The sequence below is a fragment of the Chelonia mydas genome, chromosome 24 (assembly GCF_015237465.2).
Source record: "Chelonia mydas isolate rCheMyd1 chromosome 24, rCheMyd1.pri.v2, whole genome shotgun sequence".
NCBI lineage: Eukaryota > Metazoa > Chordata > Testudines > Cheloniidae > Chelonia > Chelonia mydas.
In genome coordinates, this window is record NC_051264.2 from 8,278,319 (window position 1) to 8,297,051 (window position 18,733).

General features: G+C 54.4%; 1 protein-coding gene across 7 annotated transcripts in view; it reads left to right on the forward strand.

Moving 5' to 3' along the window:
* RORC (RAR related orphan receptor C) overlaps positions 1 to 18,733 on the forward strand; it is an 87,307-nt gene that overhangs the window by 56,859 nt on the left and 11,715 nt on the right. For 6 of the 7 annotated variants that reach the window (XM_037883064.2, XM_043535281.1, XM_043535283.1 and 3 more), the window contains 7 exons: positions 483 to 1,007; positions 1,555 to 1,676; positions 4,484 to 4,616; positions 5,447 to 5,554; positions 6,858 to 6,968; positions 8,537 to 8,646; positions 9,454 to 13,918. In XM_037883064.2, coding sequence (XP_037738992.1) covers positions 483 to 1,007; positions 1,555 to 1,676; positions 4,484 to 4,616; positions 5,447 to 5,554; positions 6,858 to 6,968; positions 8,537 to 8,646; positions 9,454 to 9,615 — 1,271 coding nt within the window. In that variant the 3' untranslated portion in view covers positions 9,616 to 13,918. Of the gene's footprint in view, positions 1 to 482; positions 1,008 to 1,554; positions 1,677 to 4,483; positions 4,617 to 5,446; positions 5,555 to 6,857; positions 6,969 to 8,536; positions 8,647 to 9,453; positions 13,919 to 14,736; positions 14,741 to 18,733 lie in introns of those variants that run through there. The other variant, XR_006287364.1, reaches the window with a different exon arrangement.

An 18,733-nucleotide genomic window follows, 5' to 3' on the forward strand; every position in this document is an offset into this window, starting at 1 on the left:
TCCAGGTTGCGTCCCGTCCGCTTGGCGTGCTTTGCTGCTGGAGGGGAGTGATGGGGGTTTGTTATTGACTTGTTGGGGGGAAAGCACCTCGGTTAGGTATTCACCTCCCTGCTGCACCACGGTTGGTGTCTCCCCGTCCCATCCAACTGCTGCCCGGGCCCCACGCTTAACCACCAAGACAAACCTGGTGGGTCTTGATAGGCACGAGGAGCCAGATCCACCGCTGTCGAGGGGGGCAGCTCCATCAGTCACTCGGCAGCTCCTTCTGCCCTTTCCATCCCTGGCAGCTCGCGGCAGGCTCCTTATGGGACCTGCTGCCCCATTATGTCACCTGGATTTCCCAGGGGATGGAGGCCACTGCTCCGGAACTCCAGGGAAGTGGCTGGGGCCAGCAGAGGGAGCCCAGGGCCCCTCACAACGGCTCCGGCCGCGATCCCAGCCTCAGCCCCAGCTCGACGCGTCCCTGCCCCTTTGTTCTCCAGCCGTCAAGTTTGGCCGCATGTCCAAGAAGCAGCGCGACAGCCTCCACGCCGAGGTGCAGAAGCAGCTGCAGCAGCAGCAGCAGCAAGGCGGCGAGGTGGTGGCCCCGGCCTACTCCCTGGGCCTGGCTAACGGGCAACTCAAGCTGGCCTCCCCCGCAGACCTGCTGGAGTCCTCGGCCTGCTCCACGGCCCCCCTGAATGGACAGGCGCGGCTGAGCCAGTCTCCGGACGAGACGGTGGCTCTGGCCTACCCCAACGGACTGGCCAAGGGCCACAGCCGGCTGAGCGACAACCTGCGCGGCCCCTTCGCCAGGGACTACAGCCCCGAGCGCATCAAGATGGAGAGCAGGGCCAGCGTCTTCTACGCCCTGGAGATGCAGGCGTCACCAGACCTCTCCCGGCTGGACATCGGCGGGGGCAAGCGGGGCCAGGCTGGGAGCGACATCGGGGAGACTGTCGACTTCTACACGAGTCCCAACTTCACCAGCATCCTGGAGTCGCCCAATTCCTCGGTGACTGAGATCGGTGAGTCTCTTGGGGCAGGAATGCCCGGCTGGGCAGCCTCACCCTTCTAGGACCCCCACTCAGGCTGTATTACTGGGGGCTGCAGGCGGCGTTCACCATCCACAGAGGTCTCATCCAGCTGTCAGCCGCGAGCTTAGTCTCTTAGCTTGAGCTGCTCTTTGTTCTGTTGGTCTTGGATTCGATCCCCGGTGACAGCTCAGATGATGGTTCTTACACTCAGCTCCCATCATTCCATGGGAACATCCTGCTCCATATCAGAGGATAACAGCCTACTGCAGCTACCAGCTAGTGGAGTTACTCCCCCACTGATTCAAGAGAGGCCTATGCTTTTAACACTGCAGGGTCAAACCCTGCTAAGTGCCAGGCTGGGGGGGAGGGGGCAGATCGTTACACACACAGGGGCCTGCGTGCCAAAGCTGGCAGCGCAGAGAGATAGACTCAGGAAACCACAGAAAAAAAACGAAGGGAGAATCAGGGCTGCGGCCCAGGGACAGGCCCAACCGTTCCCCACGCTCCCCCTCTGAGCCTCGCCGCCTGCCGTCCACAGAGCTCCTGACCCAGAATGTCCTCAAGTCCTACCGGGAGACCTGCCAGCTGCGCCTGGAAGACCTGCAGCTCCTGAGGCTGGAGACGTTCTCGTGGGAGGAGGTCAGGAGCTACCAGAAGAAGGTAAGAAGCGGGACGGGGGACATGGCTGGGAGCTGGTGGAGCCTTCTGCCAAGGGTGGTGCAATGACTTCTATACTCGACTGATGCCCGGCACGAGATAATCTGGTAGCCAGATAACGTGGGAAGCCAGCCCACGGGGGTATGAGGCTAGGATAAACACCTCCCTTCCGGCTAGCTAAGGGATCAGTGGGGAATGTGGGCAGAGCAGCGGGAAGGCTTCCAAAGCCCAAGTTCTGTTACGTGGCCCAGTTAAGACTGGACCGGCAACTGGGCAGGAGGTCACGTCTCTAGTGGCTTGGCCGAGAGAAACGATCAATGTTCTGCTCCTGGTTCTGATTTATTCTCTGGCCTTTGGGCAAGTCCCTTAGGGCCCAACTTGTTCCAGACTGAATCAGTTTTCCTAGGAGCAGAATCAGACTGTCCACCTGGAAATAGCCCGGGGGGATTTAAACAGAGAAGAGAGGGATGGTTTTTCTGCAGACATTCTAGACCAGCCTCCAGGATTTTCTAGCAAGGATATAAATTCTATAAGGTTGGCTTAAAAATTCTCTCCAGAGGATGATCTCTGTTCAGGTCTATGGGACCTTATTAAATTTTGGAAGACTTTTCCGTAGTGGCTGCCTGTAAATTGTCTTCCTAAATGACACCAGTTCCAATTCTGGTGTTTCCTCTTGCACCACGGTGGAAGAGAATATAGCAAAGAGTTCTTAGCTGGCACGAAGCCCTAGCAAGCTTGTGGTCAGGGTCCGCTCAGCACTGGCTGCAAGAGGGGACTCGACTGAGTGACCCAGCACGCGGTGTCTCTGACCTTTTGTGGCACTTGGGGGTTTAACATCGGCTGCATAGAACAGATGCTGCCCCTTTATTGTTTATCATGACTTCATTCAGCGCACAGGGTTTTGTGTGAGTCACTGCTCGCTCAGTTGGGTTCAGATGAGGACTTCGCAATAAAATCAAGGGATGGGACAGAGGGAAGAAAATGAGTTTGTTTGATTCAGCAGCTAATTAAGATCCATTAACTAAATGGGAACTTCTGTCTGGTTTGCTAAATGCTTCATCAGCTTTCCAGATGAGGCCAAGTTGTTTTGGAGCAATTCATAATGGCCCTGGCATAGGAACATTCGGATCAATACAGACTCCAGCTTTGGGCCCGGTGGAGAGAGCAAAGGAAAATGGCTAATGTATGAGCAACCGCTGGGCTTCTGTCCTCTGGGGAGGAGACTAAGGGTTAACTGCCGCGGCAGGACTCCTGGGGTACAGGTGCACAGTGCAGTAAAAGGGGCAATGAAAACCCAGAAAGAACTGGGGAGGGCTGCTCGAAATATTCTGTGGTAAATGATTTGGAGCAGAAACTTGGGGTTTCAGCTCAGTGAAATTTTGCCCAGAAAATGCCCCCTTCTAACGGGAAATTTCAGTTTTTCATCAAAAAACCGAATGCCCCCAAAATGGAAAATTTCGGTTGAGAAATGCCCCTGTGGTGACTCATGCCTCTGTTCTCCTCTCTGGTCTGGGATCTCCGGCCGGACTTCATCCCCCACATTCCACCAGGGCCAGGGACACCCATGATGCACTGCTTCCCCTCGTCAAGAGGGGAGACCATGGTGCATCATGGGAGATGTAGTCTAACCAGGGAGCCCAGCCTCTTCAGCAGAACGGGAGCGTGAGGCACTGTGGCAAAGTTCCTCCTCTGCCTTGGTGGGTCCTGTGCTTATTGTCCGATTTGCTCACCTCAGAGGTTCAGGGCAGCCCTCAGTGCTCAAATCTGCCGTTCACTCAGTTAGCCTCATCACTGGCCAGCATGGGGAAAAGGAAGAACAATCCCCACAGTCTCTGGTGATCCACCTAGTGGATCGGGGAACAGGCAAGAGACCTTCCCCTCTGGTGGAACCCACAGTCCAGGTCAACTCCTCCGGTATCAAGTAAGGAGTTGGGGGGATGGAGGGATGGGGGAATCCGGGCCTGCCCTCTAGTCCGGGCTCCAGCCCAGGGCCCTGTGGATTGCAGCTGTCTACAGTGGCTCCTGTAACAGCTGCGTGACAGCTACAACTCCCTGGGCTACTTCCCCATGGCCTCCTCCCAACACCTTCTTTATTCTCACCACAGGACCTTCCTCCTGGTGTCTGATAATGCGTGTACTTCTCAGTCTTCCAGCAATACGCCTTCTCACTCTCAGCTTCTTGCGCCTCTTGCTCTCAGCTCCTCGCACACACACCACAAACTGAAGTGAGCTTCTTTTTTAAACCCAGGTGCCCTGATTAGCCTGCCTGTCTTAATTGATTCTGGCAGCTTCTTGATTGGCTGCAGGTGTTCTAATCAGCCTGTCTGCCTTAATTGTTTCCAGAAAGTTCCTGATTGTTCTGGAACCTTCCCTGTTACCTTACCTTCAGGGACCTACTTAACCTGGGGCTAATATATCTGCCTTCTGTCACTCTCCTGTAGCCATCTGGCCTGACCCTGTCACAGCACCCAGACTACAACGCCTATGAGGCACAGCGGTAGTATTTCCAAATGGAAATATTTCACTTTTTTAATTATTCGCCAACTAGTGGGCTTATGGGGCGGTTGCTCCACATGAGGTAGGGCACACGGGGTGGCTGCACCAGGCGTGGCACACAGTTATGGGGCAGCCACGCCAAGTGGCATGGGGCACATGGGGTTTTGGGGCAGCCACATCAGGCATGGTGGGTGGGGTAAGGAGCAGCGGTGCTCTATGGGGCGTGGAGGAACCAAGCGTCATGGGACATGGCCCATGGGCCGAGGGGCAGCCAGCCGTACAGTGTGGTGCAACCGCGGGCTTCTCTCTTGCAGTCCATGGAGGAGATGTGGGAACGCTGCGCCTGCCGCATCACGGAAGCCATCCAGTACGTGGTGGAGTTTGCCAAGCGGATGGGCGGCTTCATGGAGCTGTGCCAAAATGACCAGATCGTGCTTCTAAAAGCAGGTACGCGGCTGGAACTGCTGCAGCCAGGCCCCGGCAGGGATGCCCCCTCCCACAGCTGGGTCAATAATGAGGCCATCCCTTGAGCTCTCAGTGAGAACAGCCTCCCTGGGAAGCAGACCCCATAGGCTCTGTATTCAGAGGCACAGCCCCCAGCCTGCAGGGGCTGTTTGCACCTGGATCTATGCTTTGACATTCAGCCCGTCTCCTGCTGCAAGACCCCGTCGTGCAACTGGGGCTGCCATGCCTGTCTCCAAACCACGAGCATCCTTGGGTGGGAGCCGTGGGCTCGGCCCACGTCCAGCACGCCCGCCGTCTCTGATTGCACCTCCGGGGTGGACCGTACCCTGTGAATTTCCCAGCCGCTCTGGACGGGACAGCGTGACTCAGGCCCCGTCTGCGCTGCAGTCGGAGGGGCACGGTGGGGTGACTGCATCCCTGCGCCAGCTTTAATCTAGCTAGCGGGGCTAAATAGCAGCGAAGCCGCGGCAGCGTGGGGGGGTCCCTGGGTATGTGTTTGCATTGCCAGCCCACACCCATGCCACCATATCGTGTCACTGCTATTTTTAGCCATGCTAGCGTGGGTAAAGCTAGCTCAGCCATGCCCACCCAGGCAGCGGGCACCCATTTGATGGCAGTGTAGACGTAACCTCAAAGGCTGTGACACTTGTCCCCTACCCCCCAAATGGGCAGGAGATACCGTGCCGGGGACTAGTTTACTTCCCTGGACCTCCCTGCTCTCGTGCGTGAAGGCAGAGATGCTGGGACCTCCAGTGAGTCTGTTTACTGCTTATATTTGCAACTTCTTCACTCCCCCCACTCCGTTTTTGCAGGCGCCATGGAAGTGGTTCTGGTGCGAATGTGCCGTGCCTTTAATTCGGAGAACAGGACAGTCTTCTTCGAGGGCAAATATGCAGGCCCAGAGCTCTTCAAATCGCTCGGTATGATATCGGCGGTATTACGGTAAAGCCCAGAGGCCCCACTTTGCGCAGGCACAGGGCGAGAGACGGTCTCTGCCCCAGAGAGCTCCCAGGCTAACGAGACACATGGTCGTCCTCCTTTTACAGATGGGGTCACTGAGGCCCAGAGAGACAGACCAAGATTTTCAGCACTTAGCTCCCATTTAGGTAGTGGAATGAAGCAGCCAGGATTTCAGCAGTGCCCGGCTCCTCCCTTTATTCCCATGCCGGGTTGCTGAGCGTATTTGTAAACACCTTGCCCACGGTGTCAGCAGCTGAGCCAGGACTCGAACCCGCATTCCCTGAGTCCCCATCCAGTGGCTGAGCCACAAGGCCGCCCTCCATCTCTTGCTCATGGGCCGGCCTCCCCCCCCGGGCTCTATTACCCCAGTTGTTGAGAAACCTCCTCCCCATTTTAAAGGGATTTTCACTGTTCTGCTTCTCTTTGAACCCTGGGTGAGAAATTTCTGTCCAGGAAAAGAGGCTGCCCTAAGGAGTAACTGCAATTTGAATGTGGCAGGCCGTGCCTAGCGCCCCACAAGTCCATGTGCCTGCTTGGCAAACACAGCAGCCAATACTAACGTCTCTGCAGAGATCATCTCAGGAGGGGAGGGTGATGGGTCCTTCCCAGCCAGAGCAGCCAGTGCTGCCTGCTGAGGCCCTGAAGAAGATGCCTGCATTGGCTCGCGTCCAGCATGATGCTCTGCTGTGTTCAGTCCGCAGCGGTGGCTTTGATTTTTGCCTGGCCGATATCCGAGGGGCTGGTTGGCAACAAGCTGTGGTGCCGTTTCCTTTCTAGGCCCCTGGGTCAAATCTAGCTCACGGCGCTAAGGCCCAGCCAGTGACCGCTTAGGCTCCTTGGGCCAGCGGGCATCAGTTACTGTGTGTCTGGGCAGCGCCTAGCGCCATGGGGTCTGACTGGGCTGAAGCCTCTGGGAATATTAAATAATATCTTCGGTGGCCTCTGACCAGTTCCTGGTGGCCAGGCGTTCACATCGCAGCAAACCCCCGTTGTTGCCAATCTCAGAAGAGACGCAGAGGGTTATATGAGCCCTGGAGATTGGACTTCCCTCCCAGCCCCAGCGGGTGGAGGAGGTTTGTCCTGTGAGGTTCCCCAAAAGGTTTGGATCCCAGGGGGGACAATGCGTAGTCAGCGATGCCTGTAGACCCTGCTGGAGGCTGGTTAGAAAGGAAGGCTAATCCCGCCTCTGGGTGGCGTGGGAGAGGGGGCGGGGCCGCCCAGGAGGAAGCCGCAGGTGACTGACGGCTCTGCTCCGTTTCCCAGGGTGCAACGAGTTGATCAACTCCATCTTCGACTTCGCTCACAGCCTGTGCTTGCTGCGTTTCTCGGAGAACGAGATCGCCCTCTTCACCGCCCTGGTGCTCATCAACTCAAGTGAGTGTCTGCCGCTGCTGCTGCCCCTCCGTCCTAGGGCTGCAGCCCCCATCGTGGGGGGCGGGGGGATACCGGATGTTAATTGCCAAACAGCCACATAAGTAGAGCTGGCCAGAAAATAGGGGCGCGTTCCCTAGGAAATGTTGACTTTTTGATGACCCCCCTCCCCAGAAATATTTCACTTCATAATGACACCGAATAGGGATGTAAAGATCAGTTTAAAAAGTTAACCGGTTAAACGATTAAAATTATATTGTTTAACCAGTTAACCGTTAACTGAGGTAGCCTCGGTGGGCCTGGAACTATGGGGGCTGGGGCTGGGGCTCACTCGGCCCTGGAGTCCTACTGGCCCAGACGGCGTGGTGTGGCCAGGGCTGGTGTCCCGCCCGTCTAGCACGGCCGGGGCTGGGGTCTCTCATGCTGGCGTGGGGCTGCTGGAGTTAATGCTTAAGGTTGGTTAACCGGTAAGCCTAATGCTTACCCGTTAACCTTTTACATCCCTAGCACTGAGGTGCCTCCTGGAATTTGTAGTTCAAGTGCCTCATGCTCCCATTCTCCTCTATAGGCCACGGTCTCTGGCTGGACTACAACTCCCATGATGCACCAAACTCTCCTCACTTCGTGAAGGGAGGCATCGTGGGAAATGTAGTCCAGCTGGAGAACACGGTCCCTAGAGGAAATGAGGCAGCGGAGGCACCGACACCACTGCTCCAATGAGGAATTGCGGCACCCTTGTAAATTGAATTATTTCTGTTTTTGGCCAAAAAATGTTTGGTTTTCGAGCGGTCAGTTTGATCGATGAAATATCACTATTTTAGTGACAAAATTCCTGCAATCAAACCCCCCGTTTTCCATCAAAAACCGATGGAATATTTTCAACCAGCCCCTGCCCCCAAACCCTTTCCTTCCTGAATCCAGTGTCCTCTGCTCTCCTGCCAGCACAGGTGGGCAAGTGGCTGGGTTTCACCCTGAGGTGCCCGTTTCCAAGTCAGCGCTGAGAGTGCCACCCTGTCCTTCCCCCTCTGGTCATTGCGAATGGAACCAGAGAGAGACTGACGGGGCTTTAGAGTCACCCCTTCTCAGCCTGCTGCATCCTGCAGGCCATGCCACCCCGAGCCACCGTCCTCAGGGACCAGGGCTCAGATCCTGAAAGGGAGCTAGACAGGATTATTATGGAGGGTGAGATGTCACTCCAATCCCATTGGGAGGCCACAGACTAGCATTCGGCCAGGACACCAGGGCTGAAACTGCAGAAAAGTTCTGCAGGAATCTCTGTGTTGCCACTGTGGGGTGTTCGTGGCTGGCCAGACACTGCTGCAATCCTCAGCCTCAGTGTAAGGTCGCGTGGACAACCCCAAGCACTCAGCCAGCTGAGATCCGTCCGTCCTGAACCTTAAACTGTCATGCAGCAGAACCATGGGCTCTAGGGAGCCAGTGCTCTCCCTCCTTCGTTCAGGTAGCGTTGGCCCATTAAGAGAGGTGGGCGGGGGCCGAGACACTCCTCCCCCCTCCCCCCCCAAGTCAAGCTTGAGAAATGCTCATCAGTGTCTTCTCCTGTCTCGGTGCAGATCGGCCGTGGCTGCAGGAGAAGGGCAAGGTGGAGAGGCTCCAGAATAACCTGGAACTGGCCTTTAAACACATGTTACGGAAAACCCACCGGGAAGGCATCCTGGCCAAGGTAGGTGCATGGTCCCACAGCCTTACCTGCCTCCTCTGTCGCAAGCCACATGCCTGACCGGCATAGGGCACCTCTCGAATGCTGCTGGTGTTGTGAAGCCCAGGACTTGAGGGCCTGCTTTTGGGTCCCTTTACTGTGCCCCGTCTCTGGGGCTATTGGGCCCCCAGTGCTCCCATGCTGGAAGGAGAGGCTCAGAGCCAGAGCGCGGTGCTTTCACCACACAGCTCTCGTTAATGTTGGGGGAGGGAGGCTTGGGCTGCTGGACCTGTAGCTGGATACACGTGTCCAGTGTGGATCGGGGGCTGGGTCACTGAGGGGAGATATCTGCACTGAGCAGACAATACACTCAGGTTGGACATTAGGGACTCTCAGTAGAGGATTCTGGGTAATTATGCAAATGTTCAGTAGAGGTGGAGGGTTCTTAAAATGGGATCACGCTCACAGACCAGCAGCAGAGCACGTGCACACACACGGACACACTCTCACACGCACATGTGCACCATGCACGCATGCCCGTGCACACACACTTTCACATGCACACCCTCGCGCACACCCCCCCCACACCCCAGACGTGTTCAGCAGCATCGCAAGAGCTCACAGAAGCCCCAGGCGCTGCCAGACCAGTTACTGCCCTCATCAAGCTGAGACCTTCTGACCTAGTTTCACCCGCCGAGGCCCCTGGCTGGCTGTGGAGTGGCAATGGATGGCCGGGTTGGTCTGCGAGGGCTCAGCAGAGGGGCTGGGGCGGCGGGGGCCGGTCCGTGCCTGGAGATCCGCCTTTATACCACGTGCCTCTCTCCCCTTTAGCTGCCGCCCAAAGGGAAGCTGCGCAGTCTGTGTTACCAGCACATGGAGAAGCTGCGGTCCTTCCGGCAGATGTACCCCATCATCGTCCACGCTGTCTTCCCCCCGCTCTACAAAGAGCTCTTCAGCTCCGAGTGCGAGCTCCAGGGAGCAGCAGCAGAATGATCCCCGTGCGAGGCCGGTGCCCAGAGACCGACTCCCATCTCGCACCGGTCTGTGGCCCCCCGCTGCCCCGGGATGGGAGGTTGGTGGGGGGAGGGTTGGACCACATTAGAACCCGCTCCCTCCTATCCCCTCCCAAACAGGGGTGCGGTGCAGGAGGGGGTGCGGCCTAGTGATCAGAGCAGACAGCTGGGAGCCAGGACTCCTGGGTTCCATGCCTGCCTCTGCCACCAACCTGAGCAAGTCACTGCCCCTTTCTGTGGGCCTCGTTCCTCTCTCTACAATGCAGCGGGGAGGGAGACACCTTCCCACACACTCCATGGGGGCGGGGGGTGATGCTTAAATAACCGTGTGACGCTCTTTGAGGTCTCAGCTGGCAGGTGCTACCAAGGCGCAAAGTATTACTGGGGAGACGCCCCGAGCCGAGACCCCAGTGGGACGGAGATCAAGGAGATCACCAGCTTTTGCTGTAACATATTCAGGGCCAAGGAAAACACACTGCCCACCCCATTACTCCAGTGACTAGCATCTAGAGACCGGCCCGGGTAGTTCAAATACCTCATTGAAAACAATTTTTTTTTTTTTTCGTCTCCTTACAGTTTTGTGGCAGGAGAATTTTTAACCAAGCTGTTTGAAAATAATAATTGTACATAACACAGAGATCTATTTTTAACCGTTTGCCTTTACGTCCACTCTGCAGCACCAGGGGACCAGCCCCCACCCGCCCAAGCTCTTGTATTTCTTATTAATGTCTCGCAATTGACCAGACATTGCAGCGGGTAGAAAGTTTGGTGCCTGTGTCTGCCACTCTGCTGCCCCCTGCTGGGCAGAATCCCTGTCCCCATGAAATTCTCAGGGTTTCAAACCCAATAATTTGCTTTTACTCACCGTAAAATATATAGAGATACTGTATAAAGTTAATATAATAAAAGGCTGTTTTTTAATGTTAAGGCTATTTTTGAAAAGCAACAAATTCTAATTTTCTTAAGTATGGGGCTGTCACGGAGCGAGAGCTGATGGTTGTTTACAAGGGGAATGATTTTCGAAATTGCCTTTTTCTAAAAGAGCTTTTGTAACCCAGTGTGTGTAAAACGATTCGGATTGAAAATAGCTGGGGGTTTGTACAGCTGGGATTCGGAAGGACAGCCACCGCTACAGGAGTCCGTCCGTGGACCTCAGCCGGCTTTGGATCAAGCCAGTAGATCATGAAGGCACAATCTTAACTTCAAGGCCACAGTCGGTCCTGCTGATTTCACGGGCCACTGCCCCATAGACGCTGCGTGACATCGCTGTGAGGGGACTGCTTGGTAAAATTAAGCACTGCGGAGGGTTTGCAGAATCAAACCCCACGTTCCTTGTCTAGGCTCTTCCCTTGCGCACGAGCACCGTGGAGCAAAGCGCAAGGAAGGACCTTGGTGTTTGGCCCCTCCCAGCCAAGTCCTGCCCGCTAATGCTCACCACGCTCGCACACGCGTCTGACGATGGGACACGACCGCCAGGGGCTGCAAGGGAGAGCCCAGCAGCCGAGGTATTTCACTGAGAGGGCTACGGTGACGTCAGGGCCGGACTACGCTGCAAGGATGGGGGGTGATTGCAGCTTGTGTGGACATACCTGAGCTAGCTTGCGCACCCATAGCAGCCAAGGCAAAGCAGTGACCCACAGTTCTGGGCGGGCTCATTTTGCCTCTGCTGCTCCGGTACCCCAGTGAGCTCGATCAAAGGTGTATCTGCACACGCTGCCATCACATATCATACATACAATCTCAGGGTTGGAAGGGACCTCAGGAGGTCATCTAGTCCAACCCCCTGCTCAAAGCAGGACTGATCCCCAATTTTTGCCCCAGATCCCCTAAATGGCCCCCTCAAGGATTGAACTCACAAGCCTGGGTTTAGCAGGCCAGTGCTCAAACCACTGAGCTATCCCTCCCGCCTCCACACCCTGGGATTGCAGGGCAGACACACCCAAAGTGTCTGAGTTCCAGATGCCCAGCTGTGGCTAGGGGGGTAAAGGGCAGCTGTGGGGAGAGGCATCAGCACAGACCAAGGTACTACCCTCAGTTAGTCCCTGCATACCTGCCTCTAACTTGCCTACCTTAGTGTCCTGTTTGCCTCCTCAGCATCTGTCCTGCCCATGTGAATCCTTCGTCCTGCTGGAAGCACTTTGCTTGTATGAAAATCCAGGGATGAGGACACAGCGATAGCTGGCAGGGGAGCAGAATTCTTTGCGGGTCGTCAGTCCCAAAACAATCGGCTTGATGAGCCGTCTCCTCTCAACTTACACTTTTAAGATTATTCAGCAAGAGCTTTACAGAAAGGAAGGTTGCACGTAGGTTGTCACCAGACAGGGTGCGAGTTTAACAGAGGCCTAATTAATGATGGGAAACGTGCATGGACTCCAGGCTTTTTGTCTTGCCGGGTGGGTGCTGGGCTTGGACGGGTCAGAAGTACAGAATTCATGGAGGAGACGGCCCAGCTAGCGATGCGGTAATAGCCAAATTAGAGCCGCCTGCGAAGTGCAAGTTATTTATCGTAGGAAATCTGTGGCTGTGGCAGGGAATCATTTCCCACCCCCCTCTCCTGAAGTTTCTGATCAAAATGTTTCCAGTTTTTTGTAGAAAAACCAGCCCCCACCCCAACTTAAAAACAAACCCACACAGATATTCTGGTTCAAAATGATCAACAACAGGGAAAGGGGAAATTTTGACTTTTTAGACAAAAACACTAGAATTTTTTGACCAAAATCTTGGTCAAAAGCCATTTTTTTAATTAAAACCATTGGCCTGGTTCTAAGCGAAGCCAGCTCCGGGTGCAGACTCAGCCAGCTGCAGAGCTACCATCTAACACGACCTTTTTGCCAAGAGGGTTTGGTTTTGAGTCGACTCCTGGATTCATTTGATAATTTCAGCATTCGCCGCACGCTGCTGACACAGCGAATACAACCTAGAAGACACAGCCCCGTCCGCTGCCAGGGGAAGTCTTCTGCAGTGGCTAGAACACAGAACTGAGGAGCCCTGGGTTCGAATCCTGCCTCTACCACACTCACAGTCATTGCACACCTGCTGGGGTGGAGCCTGCCCGTCTGCTATGGCTGGGCGGCCTCTCGGCAGCAAAGCAGGGGTGGGTTGGCCGGTTCCCTGTTGCGGCGGGCAGGTTCTTTGGTGCTGGATTGGACCCGAGGTGTAGCCATGCTGTAGAAGCCCTGATTTCCGGAAGTCACTGGAAGTCAGTGGGAGCAGAAAGGGCTCCACCATCCCTGAAAATCTGTTGGGACACCGGTATACACACATGGGGACACTCAGGGAATATTTTGTCTTTCACAAGTGCCCAAGGGCTTGATTTTTAAAGGTGTGTAGGCACCTAACTCCCTTTGAAACCAACAGGAGTTAGGTGCCTAAATACCTTTAAAAACCAGGGCCTCAGGGACGTAGGAGCCTAAGTCCCATTTTCAAAAGGGACTTGGGCACTTAGGCCCAGCATCTCAAAGAGAGCTCGGCACCTAAATACCATTGGGGAACTGGGTAAACATCCTTCTGTCCCGCTGGTGTGAATCAGGAGTCAATTCTGTTGAAGGCCATGGAGAAACCCCTATGCGAAACTGGTGTAAGGGAGATCAGAACCTGGGTCTTTAAGGGCAGTTCACCCCAGATTTGTAACAAACACCCAACTTCCTAAGCACGTTTGAAGCTTGCACTGTCTGGATTCCAGAGGAATTAAATTCATTGACCCTCGAAACCATCTGCCTCTTTAAGAGCGTCACTCGGACAGTCCTGTTTTCAGCATAATAAAAGACAATCAGACCCTCTCTGGCCTGAGGTCCTTTCTGAACATCTGCTAGCTTGATCCAGAGCCAACTCTTAACCCTGCAACCCAGGGGATCTGCTTCACCGATCCGTTAACCTCTTTCCATTCATGTCTAGTTTACTGTTGCTTTTTGGTTGCATTCTTTTAGTGTAAAATAATAATAATAATTCAATACATCTAACCTGCAATAGTGTCATTTTGTAAAATTGTTTAAAATATTTAAATATTTTGTCATGACAGGTTTGTAAATATGTGAAAGTTGTAATTTTTTTTAATAGAGCAATCATTCTTTAAACAAAAAAAAAAAGGGTTTTAGTTTTCGTTTAAATTAATTAAACTTATGGTGCATTTTTGTTTGTTTGTTCGTTCGTTTGTCGCCCAGGGTTATATGTTTACTTGCAAGGGTTTAAAAAATATATTATTCAGAATGCACATTGTAATGAAAAATTTATTGAAAAGTGTCCAGTTTTCTCTGCTATTTTCAATAAACTAGGTTGCCAAGAAATGGAGCCCGGCTGCTTATTTGTGGCTCTGCGGTTATTCATAGGGTTGCAAACTCTTGTGGTTTTATCCTGAGTCTAGGGCTGTTTTTGTTATTTACTAAATTTCACCGTCCTCTGGGGGACGGAGCTTGGTTTGCCTGCTGGGCATATCTCACCAAGCCAGTTCCCTGCAACTGCAAGCGTGTTGGGCATGGATGACACTTCGGTCCCTTCCTGGTCTCTGTCTGTGCTGCACAATGCTTCAGTCTCCCGAGGACCAAAATGCTTTAGTCTAACTAGAATTTTGGGGCTTATATAGGGCTGTTTGAAGGAACATTTATCGGCCTGTGGTACACAAGAAGCCAAGCTAATGGTCCTGGCTGGCCTTAAACTCTTATGAAATCTGCTTGTACTATGGTAGGACCTAGGAGTCATGGCCGCAGATCAGAGCCCCACTGTGCTAGGCGCAGTACAGACATGGCCAGCCCCCTGCCCCAAAGAGCTGATCATCAAAGTGTTTTATTAAAGCCCCAGCTTCTAGAGTCATGGGATGACCGGAGATTTCATTAAACAAAGCTGCTCGCCCTTGTGTGTGCAGAGGAAGGTTTGGAAGGCTCAGGAACAGCCTCCCCCCAATGATTACTTTTAAAATTCTCGGGATTATTAAGCCGCGCCCGTGATTTTCCAAACGCTTGGGGCTGGCGATAGTGGGGGCTCCCCAGGCGGGCTCGGGGCCTGTTTGCACTAGGTGCCGTATACAGTAATAAAAAGGGGACAGTCCCTGCCCCAGAGAGCTCCCAGTCAGGGTTAATGACAAGGGGGGACAGCTGGACAGAACTAGAGCGGTGGGGTGGAGGGTAACGCGGTGGTTTGCCCCTTAGGCTGGGATGGCTGGAGCTAAGCCACCCTCATCACAGAACAAGCCGCATCTGAGTGAAATCAGGGAATTGCCCATAAAGAGCCAGGCTAAAGCCCTGACGCAGGGCAGCTGGGGACAGAGCTGGATGGTGAGCTAGGGTAGGAAAGGAAGCTGAGAGCAGGGACAAGGGGGCCTGGGACAGGAGAGACCCTGACTAAACGGGAGAGACTGGGAGACCCAGAGGGGCAACAAGAAACCACAAGGTGGGAAATAGCCCAGGTAAAACCGCAGCCCTGGTAAAGGGGCGGAGTGGAGCTAGCTGTTCAGGGCAGGGCCACAGAGCCCTGCTGTGAGGGGGGAGCTGGGTTTCCCTACCAGCCCCAGCAAAGGGGGCTGCAGGCTGACCCTCGAAGACAACAGCCCCAGAGAGAGGACAGAAGGGTCTCATTTGTGTTCAGACATTTCTGGGGACTTTTTAGTTGGTGACTCCCAAAGAAATGGCCTGAGGACTGTGCCCCCGGGTGGGAAACCAGCACAGAGCCTCAGCAGCCATCTGCAGGGTGTGTCCCGCGGCGAGGGGACTCAGTGACCGGGGCAAAAGGGCACGGGCTTTTGTGTGACATTTGTGGTGCTGTAGCACGTGGTGGCCTGGATTGGTGCCCCGCTGCGCCAGGCACTGCACGCACAGACGCTGCCCAAACACCGAGGAGCTAACAAAAAATAGAGAGGCGAGTTACAATCTGCTCACGCCTCGGAAGGGCTGGGGCTGGGGAGCACTGGCCCATCAGACCCATCTGTCAGGCTGGTCCCATTGTCCTGGCTGCACTCTAGGGAACTGTCTAGTCACATTGCAAAAACCAGAGTCTCTGCTACAGTAGGGCCCCCCCTTGTGTCAGGCTGTTCCATCATGGGGATGGCCACAGGCTTCCCCCTGACCCGACCTGCAATCCCATAAATTCCTCGCTACAGATCCTCCTGGTTTGCCACTATAGGGGGGGTCAAACAGGCCCAGGGCAGGGAACCCCACCAGGGTGAGAGGCAGCCAGTGATCTGTGGGCAGCCCCCAGGTGGGGAGGCAGATGGCATAGGCGGGAGAGTCCCTCACTGGAGTCCAGTGGAGGAGCTAAGAGCTAATGCAGCGTCACCGAGCAGCAAGGCCTCTCGACTAATGGTGGGTCTGTCTTTGTCCTGCCAGGCTTGGGGCTCTGCCCCTGCAGTGTGTGGGTTCCTCACAGCATTGCCTAGGGGCATGATATTGCCAGATCCCACCAGCCAAGCAAGGTTTGGCCAGTTCAAATTGTTGGCATCCTACCGAGGAAGGGGGCATCTTTCCTCCCAAATCTGCCTTAAAACAAGCCACAGTGTGCTGGGGTGGCCACAGTGTGCTGGGGTGGCTTTTCTGGTGAGGAAGGATAGTCCAGTGGTTAGAGCATTCGCCTCATACTTGGGAAAGCTGGGGTCACATGCTAGATGTGGGGAAAATATTTACTGGGGAGTCTGGCCTGCTTCCTGCCCCATGTGGTGCCCCCAGAGAAGGGCATGCTGCACCTCCGAGGAGTTCTCAGTACAGCATGAGAATATTTAGTTATTTTGCCAGGCTGCCTGAGGGCATTCACCCTGCTGAGTAGCAAAGGTGTATTGCAAACAATGGAGGTGTACGAGCCTCTCAAAGAAAACATAGCAAGAAGTCATTATAATGGTAAACGTTAGACAATGTAAATATAGGGTGCACTACCAACTCCCCCCGTGTGTATGTATGCAACATAGGTGAATGCAATGGAGTAGTAACAAAAGCTAACTTAATGCACCATCCTGGTTGAGAATTGAAACACCTGCCATTTGGAAAATTCAAATCCCAAGACTAAAACCTTGCTTGCGCGCCAAGAACAATGAACTTGGAAGACCATGCATCCCAGCGCCACCTGGTGGCGCCTGCCACAGCAGCGTCATTGTGGCAGCCTTAGACCCCATGTCCAGCCACGCTCAGCTCTGCACTTTAGTACACTGCCGACTTCGTGGTAGGAAACATTGTAGCCCGGGGGGTTCAAACCAGTTTTGTGAGCTCTGCACTGAGCATCTTCAGCTCTGTCCAAGGCCCTTGTGCTCGTTAAGGACTAAAGGGCTGGGATATATTCTACAAGGAAAATACATCCCTGAGATATCAAAGATTAAGGAGGAAAACAACAGTTCCGAAGTGTCTTATGGGGAGAAAAGCACCATTTTAGTCCTATATTTTTATTACTATTCTCCTCGGGTTCTTATACAGTGCCTAGCACAAGGTACCGGAGTAGCTTATGGCATCACTTAGCTTCCACCGAGATCAGGGTGCTGTTGCGCTAGGTGCGATACATACACATACCATAGGAGACTGTTTCCAAAGCTTGCGATCAGCGGTGGAAGAAACATACATTATCCCCATTTTACAGATGGGGAATTGCGGCACGCCGAGATGCAGCGACTTCCCCAGCACCATCCGGTGAGTCGATGGCAGAGCAAAGGGCTGAAGCCAGGTTTTCTGCGCCCTACTCCTCTGGTTTAACCATCTTTTCCCTCTCTGCGCCCAGGAAGTCAAATAGAAATCAATATTTGCCACACAACCCCACTTTGGAGCGAGAACAGCCTAGAGGGTATTTTTGATTATCATGTTTTAAAGGTTTACAGTTGGGATCCCTTCTCATTCAGAGCTTCAGTCCCTAGCATGAAGCTGCTATACACACCAAGGCATTTGTCTTGCTCTGTCCTGAACTTTGGCACAGCGTTGCTGTGTGCTGTTAGCAGCTGCGTTCCACCCCCGAGGTGGCTGCATTCCCGTGGAAGTGATTCTTGGGCAGAAAGCACTCTAGGCTGAAAGGCCCTACAGAATCATGATCGTATTAGTCACGTATTTTTAACGTCACCCTTTCTATGGGGCACCAACTCCCAATCTGGTAGATGTTGACCCTTCCAATCCCTCTCTTCATACCCTGGCAACTGCAACATGAGTCAATGCAGTGTTCATAGGCTTTAGCTGCGCTGAGATTCAGTGCTTAATTTGCTATGAAAGAGGTGCCAGGCCCCAAGCAATTTTTTTTACATTCAGAATGGATGCAGCAAACCCAGAGGTGCTGGGGCTACGAACTGCCAAGCCCAGAGGTGCCGGGGCTGTGAACTGCCAAGCCCAGAGGTGTCGGGGCTCAGCCCTGGCACTGCTGATATTTCATGCCAGGCCAGCAACAACAGAGCTGCAGTGGGAACAAGGAAAAGGTGACAGTCACGTTCTCTTTTGCTACAAGGGAATCCCCCTGGCTGACAAGCGGCCGTCTTAGGGTTTAAAAAAGAATTGCTGGCTCACTGAGGCCCAATCCTGTGAGATGCTGAGTACCACAGATCTCAGAGAAGACTTAGTAACGGGACTACTAAGTAGGGCTGCTAGGTGTCCGTTTTTCGACCGGAATGCCCAGTCGAAAAGGGATGCTAGCAGCTCCGGTCAGTACCGCTGACCGGACTGTTAAAAGTCCGGTTGGCGCGGAGATGGCAGGCTCCCTATCTGGCACCACATGGCTCCCAGAAGCAACCGGCATGTCTCTCCGGCTCCTAGGTGGAGGCACGGCCAGGGGGCTCCACGCACGCTGCCCCCACCCTGAGCGCCGGCTCTGCATCTCCGATTGGCCAATGGGAGCTGTAGGGGTGGTGCCTGTGGACGGGGGCAGTGTGCGCAGAGCTGCCTGGTCATGCTTCCGTGAGTCGAAGGGACACATCGCTGCTTCTGGGAGCTGCCTGAGATCTGCGCCACCTGGATCCTGCACCCCCTCCCACAGCCCAACCCCCTGCCCCAGCCATGAGCTCCCTCCCATACCCAAACTCCCTCCCAGAGCCCGCACCCTGTACCCCAACCTCCTGCCCCAGCCCTAAGTCCCCTCCCGGACCCTACACTCCTTCCTGCACCCCTGCCCCAGCTCAGAATCCCCTCCCACACTCCGAACCCCTTGGCCCCAGCCCG